Consider the following 11,531-nt stretch of genomic DNA (forward strand, 5'->3'; position numbering starts at 1 on the left):
AGTGTTATCTTCAATAAAATGCTCGCTTTTGTTGACCAGACTAACAGTATAGTTTTTGTGTTAATTGTTTTTTTCCCCTAATGTTTATTATTTTAAGTGATGCGTCCTTCAACAATCAATTTAAGGATTGTTCACTTTAGATACTCGACGATTATACATGTATTTAAGTATGTAAATTGGCGGATATTGCCAACTAGGCAGTTGTTTGCAATATGTGGTGTTTTGATGGTTAACCAACATTTGATTTCTGTTCTCATACATGCATAATATGTGATAATTTTGGCATTGTTGCATAATGTATTTATAACAATTTGCATTCATTTGATATGTTACTTTGTTTTACATTTGTATGCTTTACTTTTATGCAGTTTTTACTTTTTGTCATTTAAATATCATTACATGACAATTTCAATATATTGTTTATTTGCTTTTTAATGAAATCAAACTGAGAAAACTTCGAAAACAAACAACCGACATACATAAATAGATTTTCGTATTACCAAGTTTTTAACCATCTGATTGTTTTTTTTTGTTTTATCTATTTTCGCGTGCGGTTGTCTATATTGTGACGCACCCTGAGAAAGTTAGCGGTTATTTTAGGGCAGCGGAAGTGACCCCTGAACCACTAGTCCGGCGCGTTACCGCTCATTAGGTAGCATTAGAATGTCAGATATCTGAAGATAATCGTCCGCACAGTCTGACTTGACTCACAGACTTTATGTTATAATCTTAATTCTTTTTTTATTTTACTTTTTTTTTTATTTATTTTTTTTTTTATTTCCTTTTTTTTTATATTTTATATCATGAAAGTTACATTAAAGCTTTCTTTGATGTTAATGATGGAAAAACAATATTTTTTAAATATTTCTTTTTATACTGCTATTCCGGAGAAGTGCAGAATAAGTTATTGAAGTAGTTTGAAAGCATGTTTATAAAAACACATGTATAATAAATACAGTTTCGGTAGATACACGAGACTTGAAAATAGTTTCCGTCTTTTGATGTGAATTAATTGAATAGGTACACAATTAATGTTGAAGTCAATAGGAAATGTTTAATGGGTATTACTAATGGCCAAGTTAGGATTTGAAATTTTCAATTAATTTGAAATCGGACAAAGCCAAAGCAATAAAAGTTTTAGTAATTACAAGACATGAAAAAGCTGCGAGTTTCGGAGTAGCTATTACATACGCACGAAATTTATTTATCTGCACATAAAATAAAAGCGGACGATAAAGTGGCGCAAACAGAAGTAGAAAATAATCTACATTATTCTGCCGGATTATGTTTGAGATATTGCTAGGAACTTGTTGTGCGTTAAGTCTCGTGTATGTGTTCTTATGTGTATGGCGTCGACGGAAACGGAAGCTGCCCCCAGGTCCTCAGGGGTATCTTTGTTTTGGAAACAGTTTTCAGATAGACGCTGACCGGATTCACCATGATCTACATAATTTCCGTGAAGAATTTGGACCGTTATTTAAACTGAAATTATACGGTACTAACATAGTAAATTTGTCGTCTGCTTCACTTTTGTATGAAGCATTTGAAACGACGCCGACGGATGAAATAGCAAACGACCGGTCGGCAAACTCTACCTCTGACATTTTTTACGGTCGGAAACATATGGGATGTGCAAATTTATCAAATACCACTCTCCTTCTTCGAGAATTCCATAAAAGTGCAATCCCTAAATATTTTGAGCGTGAACAATTCTTTGAATTATTTAATAAAGAAGAAATAAAACGATTACATTTAAATCTTATAAGTAAGCCAACGAGCAATATTAACCCGCACGAGTATTTGAGGACATATTTTAAGAACGTATGTGCAATATTGGTAAGCATATGTTTTGTTTTTGACTTATTAAAATAATTAGTTATAACGATCGTTTATCTTTATATAAACGTACTTGAACATTTATAAATTACTTGTTTCTAACTTACATTTTCAACCTGCCCTGCAAGAATTAAGTTAATATTCAAAGTCATCACAAAAAGCAATTTTATTTTAAACTAGCATCGACATAGCAAGAATGAGCGGTGGCCTCTCAACAACTAGAGTCCTAAATCTGAACCCTTTCTTCTGTCACTAACAAAGTTTCAAATATTGGCTCGTCCAGAAATCGAGTCAACTGAACTACAGAAAGTGGTCGGTATATTAGAATAAACTCCAAACATTTTTCTTACATAACAGACTTTTAGTCTGAAGAGTCTTTTAGTGTATTGTTGCAGAATAATGCACATTGCGCAGGAACAAAGAAAGGAATGTTCAGATATCATTTGACGCCACATGTGACGACAACAAACCAAATGACGCCATGAAAATAACTTCTCCGCTCAATATATATTTCAACAATTTCTTATCAATTCTATAATTACTAGAGTTATTATAGTTGCACGTTAGAATGGAAATACATATCAATATTTCTTGCGTTCTTGTCCAATAATATATACATGTATACATGTACATGTATCGTTGAAATGTTCAAGGAAGGATGAATACTACCGGACACCGCGATTAATATTCCTGCGCATTTGAACCCGGATTGTGCATTATTATGTAACTACGGAAGAAAAAATAGATATTCCTCTTAAATAATAAACTAATAAAAACTTGAAACCCTTCCTTGTGAAAACTATCATTTATAAGTGTTGCTTCCTTACTTTGAAACTTTAAACGTCAATCATTCAAAATGTGTTTAAATATTTAGATTTAATAAAGCCATACAAAATTTCATAAATCTAAGATTAACTGATATTGGTTAAACTTGGGGTTTATCGGTTATTCTAAATCTATGAGTCAAATACTTAGAGTATACCACTTATGTCGTGAGATAAGCATATTTAATAAAAACGAGTCTGCAATTTTTACTTTTCTACTTAGGAAATAGATATCAATTCTGAGTGCATTCTTGTAGAATAATGCACGGTTCTAGTTCAAATGCTTAGAAATATAATCACGAAGGCCGATAGGTCTAAGTGATTAATTACAAAGCATTTAAATGATAAACTGTGCATTATTATACAAAAATGCAAGAAAAATAATATGAGCCGCGTCATGACAAAACCAACATAATGCGTTTGCGACCAGCATGGATCCAGACCAACCTGCGCATCCGCGCAGTCTGATCAGGATCCATGCTGTTCGCTATCGGTTTCTCTACTTGTTATAGGCGCGGATGCGCAGGCTGGTCTGGATCCATGCTGGTCGCAAACCCATTATGTTGTTTTTGTCGTGACGCTGCTCATATATATTTCCGTTCTAATAAATAACTATGTTGAACTGCACTAGCGTAGAAGTAGATTACCCGACGTCATTTGGTTTATTATAGCATAAAATCGGCTATTTTTCCCTCTTTTGCCCATGTTATAACGGGACCAAAACCATGTGTTAACATAGTCACGCGCTCTTGTTATAGCCCGGTTTCACCTATGCGCAATACATACAGGGCCCAGTAAACAAACAAACAAACAAAAAATGACGATTTGGCCTGTTTGCCAAAGAGTCATGCGCTCTTGTTATAATTCGAGGGCCTCAGTCGCATATTAAGTAACTATGCCGGAAAAACGGCGTATAGACATCGGTGCTAATCTTGGTTGTCGCCCTTTCTAAGAAACGGACAGTTGTCAATGTAAACAAATACAGTAGAATCTACCTGTCATTCAGTTTAACACTCCGATTAACTTACAAAACTAGATAACACAAAATTAATATGAGAAAATCTTTTTTATTTATGTTTATGTTGATAAATGCTCTTTATATTTCTTTGAGAGAATAATGCTTAGTGCCTGATTTGTTTGTAAACTTGTTTGCTTGAAAAGAAAAACCGATTCTGATGTCACTGATCTTTTTCTACCGTCAATCTACATCTACATTGTACGTCGGCGCAATCACACTTGATTATGACGCGACGGGAATCTGAAATCATTCTAAGAATTTCTGAGGGTCATATTTTGTCTTGGGTAGAGGGTAGAGTAATGTAACGTTTTTTTTTTCTTGAGATAATAAATCTCCAAAGGCCAAGCTTTGTTAAATCAATTACAATTCAAAATTTCGTTCGGTTCCGAGAATTTTCCAAATTGTTGGCCCTGGAAAAATGAAACGCATACGTAAAACATAGAATTGGATAAATACCGTCCAAGCACAAGAATTTAATGTTATTTTCCTTAAATGAGAATTTAAATGAGCCGCGTCACGACAAAACCAACGTAATGCGTTTGCGACCAGCATGGATCCAGACCAGCCTGCGCATCCGCGCAGTCTGATCAGGATCCATGCTGTTCGCTATCGGTTTCTCTACTTGTTATAGGCGCGGATGCGCAGGCTGGTCTGGATCCATGCTGGTCGCAAACCCATTATGTTGTTTTTGTCGTGACGCTGCTCATATATATTTCCATTCTAATAAATAACTATGTTGAACTGCACTAGCGTAGAAGTAGATTACCCGACGTCATTTGGTTTATTGACGTCATAATTATGATTTGTAAGCATTCCTTTTTCATGCTGTGCATATATCAAGTAATAATGCACTTGTGTATCTGTGTTAGAATTTGTTTGTATTGCACTTGTGGGGAGATATGCAGTCTCAATTCAAGATGATTTATTGGCCAAGGATCAGACAGTTTACTGTCTCAAAAATAAACATCCGCTTATCGTCCTTTATTTTATGCTTTTCAGTGGATTACTGATTTATCCGTGAAAATTATATTTGATAATTTTACAGTGAAAACAATCAAAATATAATTTCACACTTTTCAATGACGAAACCATTTTCTTAAGATTTTCCCCACGTGGTACCTCAATTTTAATTTTTGCTGACAATTCTGACAATGGCAGGCTGTTCAGAGAAAAGCAAAGCTGAAATTGATAAATAACTTAAATGTCAAAAGCAATGAGAAGAAGAAAACTTACTTCTATTCATTCTTATTACCAATCACCAAATATCTTCTCTTAATTTTTTTGTTTCTTTTTTACAGTCTGAAAAATACATTCCTTCCACATGCAAAACTGCTCTTGATGACATTTGGGCATAATTAAGTATCCTTCGAGCAATAACTGCCGTATGCTTTATGAAAACTTGAATAGCAATGACAGCCATTAGCCCGAAGAATAAGTAAACAACCCAGCGTTCGTTAGGCAGCCTTTTCAACAATTCCAAGTTTTCCTATTTCCTAGTCGCTTTTTGAATGATTACACTTCTATCAACACTTATTTATTGTCTGTTACAATCCTCAAATAAGTTTTCTTTCTTTTAAAAAGGTGTATGACTAACAAATCCAAATGATATCCCTCTAAATCAAACACAGTTATTTTCCTCCCTACACAACTTTTAAAAAAGGCGGCCGCTTTAACAAAGCCAGGTCTAATATAAATTCGCAGTAAGTAAAAGCAATATGGATGGATGGTTGGACTTTTTCTCCTACTAGAATTGTTTGTTTTTATTAATAAAACAAGCGACCATTCATAATTTTTTATGAAATGAATAATATAACCGCCATTTAACGTTGATTGTCGAACTTATTTTTCATTCCAAGACTTATTCTATTTTATGAAAAATTCGACTAAATGGGGAAAACAGATTTTAATATAAGGAAATTTCGTTTTAACTTGTTTTTAAGCATAAAATAAAAAGAAAATGTGTTTGATTGTGTGTAAGATGTGATTTTATTTCATCTCGTGAACTTTAAAAACAGTATTCTCTACGCCACTCGTGAGAATACTGTTTTTAAAGCCCATTCGATGAATTACACACAAACAAACAAATATCCTCTATTTATTGTGTCTATAATTCTGTTTGACATACCAGAATTTTGTTTACAGATACTCATGTTACCTTTATCAAAATAATTGGAAATTAAGCTTCCGTCGAAAATGGAAACCATCTTTTGATAAGCCTTGAAACGTTGTTCAATCTTGTCTAAAGACAGTTCGTATAATTAGACAGACACGCTGACGTAACGCATTTATGAATGTCTCGTGCTTCCCAATAAATCATTGATACGTCCTTACAGCGTTCAGAAATAACCCGCGCATTGTCGTACACTATTGCACAGGTCGAGATCAGATGCGCAAATATTAGAAGCCTGTGAGATTGATAGAGTTTTAGCCATCCGACAGACAGTGGAATATAATGTGATATGCGAATTTTAGGCTTACAAGCCTTATTTGATTGAAATAGATCTGCTAAAACTGAATATATTTGCTTCTTAGATCTGCTAAATGGGGTAAACAAGGGTAACCCTGAAGTCGTCCTCCATATGTGTCCTTGCAAGGCCAAGTTTGTTTAGCCTTTCACTAAGAACGACTTTGTTTTTTTCATCCACATCATTATGAATACATTAATTTCCTGTTCATCTATTGGTACTGGTGTGATTTGGATAACTCTATGTATATGCAATGTCACAACAACAATTTAAGTCATTCTAAATTCTCACGTTAATATCGTATAGACGCCGAGAATACAAAGTAAAATAGATTAAGAAATATAACAATTTGCGCGTAAAATGTTACAAAGGGTATCATTTTTTTTATAAAAAATCACAAAATTTTGATTTTTCAGTATTTTTTTTCACTTTCAGCTGATCGGGGAATCTCTTTCCGAGTCGGATCCTGACAAAGAAGCGCCATGGGAATTCATTGACCTTCTGTTTGAACTTATCGAACCATCGGTAGATGGTGCTCTCAGAACATTTCCGTTTCTAAAATACCTGCCAGGCTACTACGGTGATATGTACAGACGGACAGTCGAGGCAAGGGATAAAGTGGCGAAAATGTTTTTCGATTATCAGAAGGTAAAAATAAATCTGCTTAAAAGAGGTTCAAAAAATCAGATATACATGTATTTTGGGGCTGTTCACTGTACACAAAATTCAACAAATCATGTTCAGAGTAAAGTGTATGCTGTATAGAAAGCTACGTAAAAGTTTGTTTCTTTTATCTTTTTTCTTTTTTTTTTTGGTTGTTTGTTTTTTTTAATTGTTTTTTTTTCTCTCTCTCTCTCTAACGATTTTTAAGTAGAATGACAAAAAAATGGTACACTAAGAGGCAGCATACAAAATCCTTCAACAAACTTCTCAAATAGCCTAGGATTTGATTTTTTTTTTTTGGAATTTTAGTTATCTTTGTTTTATCATTTAACCATTTAATACAAAAAAATGTATAATCGTATAAACCCTGTCGAGAAATAAATCTAAGCCAGTACAATAACAACAAATTGATTAAATTCCGTAAACTTATGTCCGTGTCTGTAGACGTGTTATCAGTTATATTATCTCTTTTATATAAAATGTTCATGAAAATATTAGCTTTTTTTCACCTTTATTTTTTATGTTGATTCTCGAGATATCATGTCCGACGTTTACCGTTTATCAAACACACCTTAACGTTGTAAAAACCATACATCATTCCCGGAACAGTTGCATGCTTTCATAACGTGTTCTGGCTTAAAAGAAATATAAAATATAAAAATACATGCATGAATTGCATTCCATACAAGTTCTAAAAGCATCCGAAAGTTCAAAGCAAAAACACGGTTGTTTTCTTTCTTGTAATGATAATCACAAGAATTTGATCTAAACAAAGAAAATATTGTTATGTATACAATAACTGAACAATTTTTATTGTGTTTTTATCTTAACTTTTGGTAGTTTTTTTCCTATAAGAATTTGAAAGGTTGTATAGTGTTAAGAGATGCTAACCTATAAAAAAAAGTCTGACAGATCTTGAATAAATTTGTATAGCTGATTGGCACCGTATAATAAAATACACTTATTTTTATAAATCTTACAAAATATCTGTTTTTATTCAATTTTACCCATGAAATATGGTGCTATATTAGTCAAATATATTTCATATTTGTTAAGAATAAATATGAAATATAAATATGAAAGTGGGCGGAGTCAAAACTCATATTTATTTCAAGGGACTTCTTTCGCCATTTTGTTGGAAAAAAATGATAAATAAAAAACAACTTTTTAAAGGTCACGAATGTTAATTGAGTATGTATACGCTTTAAACAGTAATAAAAAAATAAGTTCTGCGATTTTGTTTAAAAACTACACGAGTTGCTATTTTAGTAGGCTGAACACTCTCGTTTCCGATTTCTAGGATCTTTTTCTCATTCTGATATAATGTCGTCTGGAAATATTTCTGCGCTTATTTCGATTAAAGTAGACCTCATTACATTGTATATGGAATGAACCTTTAAATGTCACTTTTGACTAACCAATTTAGAAAAATAACGCTAATGTAGATCTATGTCACCAAATAAACAATCAACTTGTCAAAATTATAATAGAAATGACAAACATATCTGACAATAATAGCTTAAATGACGAAATTGTACATTTCTTAGGTAAAAACAAAATATTCTTTTCCCGAACTAGATTAACAACAAAATCAAAATCTTTGGATTTGGAAACATATCTTCTCTCATTAAAAAAACTGCAGTATATATTTCCTAAATTTATTTTTCAGGAATCCTATATATCCGGAAGGAGGAGGGGTCTTGTAGATGTATGTTTAACAAAACAAGCAGACGACATCCTTAAAACCGGAAGCACATTGCTAAGTGACGAACATATCAAAGGCTTCATATTTGATACCCTTGCAGCCGGTAACCAGATTTGTAAATTCCTAATTTAATAAAAAAACAATCGAACTTTTGAAGTTTCTCTTTAACTGCATTTCTTTTAATGATAATTAAACAAGTGACACTCCTGTACAGAACACATTTTATTGAACATTGTGTCAAGTACTAACTTTTGGATAACAAGTTCGGGTATATGACAGTTTGGCTTATGAATATATGAATAATATTGTATTGCAAGCTTTCAATTATACTACTTATAAAAAAACGAGTTCTCATCTATTGTACAACATGACCCCCTCAAGAACGACTACGTATTGCTTATTTATTCATAAACCAATATATTGATGTTGTCATTAAGAAATATCCCTATACTATGGTGGCTGACTTGGAACACTTTGGTGCGTCGTGTTGTCGCTAGCGACAGCACGACAAAGCGACAAACGGCGCGTTGTCGGACTTTCGTCTTGTCGCCCTGTCGCTAACGATGCACGCCAAAATGCGCGTTGTCGTGTGGCGTGTTGTCGCGATGTCATATTTTCGCTTGGCTCAAATCGAAGGATTGGCTATTCGCCGCTCGACAACACGCCATTTGGCGTGTATCGTTAGCGACAGGACGACAAGACGACAGTGTGACAACGCGCCGTTTGGCGCTTTTCGCTAGCGACAAGACGAAAGGCGATAACGATATAGGTTGTGTTGTCGCTATCAACAACGCAACGCGCAAAATGTGCCAAATCAGCCACCATACTTTACCCTAAAATGTGTATTACATAATATCGACTATATTATTCATTGCATCCAGTCTTGTGCCTATCTAGATATTATATTTTACAGGAATGACAGAGTTATTGAAGAGTATTCGCCTCTTTATTTTACTAATGTGTCACTATCAGGACATACAGACACGCCTACAAGCAGAAATTGACAACGTCATCGGTATATGTGCATTTATTTTTAATCCTTTGTGGTACATTGTACATCATTGGTCATACAAAAATTCTTTCTGCTTCAATATCCTAAATGTTACAAAATATCTTTCTTGTTACTAAATATCTATTTGCAACTTGGTGTTGAAAATGTACGGTACAACCTTGATGTCACACTTAAATTACAACCTAAAAAATGTGAATGAGACTAAAATGTTTAAAGTGATAATTTTTCATTTTAATTTGTAAATATGAGCGATGACCATCTTATTCAATTCAATACTCTTGACAGGAACTGAACGATTTCCGGAAGTGTCAGACCGGAAGCGGATGCCATTTACGAACGCTGTCATGCTTGAATTATGGCGTTACGGCTCACAGACACCATTGGCAATACCTCATTTGTGTAAAAAGGGATTTCTTTTAGACGGGTATAACATAGACAACGGATCAGTGGTTTGTTTTTATTTTAGATGAAATATTTATCAAATTAATCTTGATCGATTCAATTTTACACGAGCAGACAGTATCCGAAAACTGGTTCCTATCCAGCTGACACGAAAATCTATCAGTAGCGACCAAATATATTCTGTCATTGTATGGCAATTGTTAAATTCAATTTGTTCTGAATAGAAAATATAATAACATTTTGAAATTTACTTGGAGGTTACGTCCGAAACGTTAGAAATAGCACATAAATGCATGTTGATAGCAGTATATTTTATTATTGTTAACATAACGTTGTTTCTATTCGTTCTAGATTTTTCCCAATTTGTACAGTGTTCATCATGATTCAGAAATATGGGGCGATCCTTGGGACTTTAGACCAGGGAGGTTCCTAGACAAGAAAGGCCAGTTACTTCCACCTAACCATAGTTCTATACGGAAGTAAGTCTTAATATATGCTTAGTGGCTATTTGAATTTCAAAATAATTACATCACAAAAACAATTCAATATTGGTTTATCACATAAACTAATCAATATGCAGGGTGTAAATTTAAATGCAAAAAGTTAGATACTTAAATGTCACGCGGGATGTAAGGCTTTACTGCTGTAGAAAGCCGTTTCATTTTATATTTTCAGATAATTTGTGAAACCAAAATTCTTCCTTAAGAAGTATGCGAGCATATAGTAGTCAGGGGCAACTTATTTGAAGTTAGTATCCTTAACCACTGAGCTGGAATCTTCTGCAGGTCATTGTAGGGCAATGTGTTTGTTTAGAAAACAAATATATTGTTTTGTTATTTATATGGAGTTCAGTTTTAGGAAAGATTGTAATATAGGTCCATTATTTAACTTTACTGTTAATCGCTTTTTGCTCTTTTTTTCAGCGTTGTTCCTTTTGGACTAGGAAAACGAGCTTGCCCAGGACAAGATTTTGCAAGGTCAAGGGTATTTATAACCATTACGTCACTGTTGCAGCGCGTGCGAATTTTGCCACCAGAAAACTACGAGTTGCCGTCTGCAGATCCGAGGTTGTATACGAGAAAATACCCCCTGGCGGAGCCTCAGTATGAATGTCAAATTATTCCCCGAGAGAATATGAAACTTTGATCCCTATATGCACATTAAGGCGTCAAACGTTGTAAAGTATTTCCTAGTCAAAATGAAGGTCATAACAATAATTGACTCGGAGGTATTTTGTCCTCGCAGGAATAATGAAAAAAATGTTTTGTCGTTGTTATTGTGTATATCTCCTCATGTAATGGCCAATGACAACTTTTCGGCTCTTTCCGTCAAACTCCGGAAAAGATTTGCACGAAATCGGACTTATGAAATTAAGCAGTGCCTACTCATTGTTGAAAGAATATCTGTTTATGCCACATTAAATAATGCGTTTTATTAATAGAATTTATTTTGCAGGAATGTTTGTGTTATTCAATAGTTTTAGAATGTAACAAACATTATATATTGCAATTCAAACTGTGATGGTACAGAGTGTTTTTGAAGTAACAATAAATAAGAAACTAACAGAAAAAAACATTCAAATATTTTAGTTTAAAAAGCGTCTATT

At 33.6% G+C, this 11,531-nt stretch overlaps 1 protein-coding gene across 1 annotated transcript; it reads left to right on the forward strand.

Annotated features, from left to right (window-relative positions):
- The first annotated feature begins 1,009 nt into the window (after nt 1-1,009).
- LOC132717036 (cytochrome P450 2J4-like) lies at nt 1,010-11,522 on the forward strand. Its single transcript, XM_060700407.1, has 7 exons — nt 1,010-1,836; nt 6,579-6,791; nt 8,476-8,614; nt 9,425-9,526; nt 9,809-9,972; nt 10,277-10,404; nt 10,849-11,522. The coding sequence occupies exons 1-7, from the start codon at nt 1,285-1,287 to the stop codon at nt 11,069-11,071; spliced, it is 1,521 nt and encodes a 506-aa protein (XP_060556390.1). The 5' UTR covers nt 1,010-1,284; the 3' UTR covers nt 11,072-11,522.
- The last annotated feature ends 9 nt before the right edge of the window (nt 11,523-11,531 follow it).

The sequence above is a fragment of the Ruditapes philippinarum genome, unplaced genomic scaffold (genome assembly GCF_026571515.1).
Source record: "Ruditapes philippinarum isolate M1 unplaced genomic scaffold, ASM2657151v2 ctg121_1_1_1_1, whole genome shotgun sequence".
Taxonomy (NCBI): Eukaryota; Metazoa; Mollusca; class Bivalvia; order Venerida; family Veneridae; genus Ruditapes; species Ruditapes philippinarum.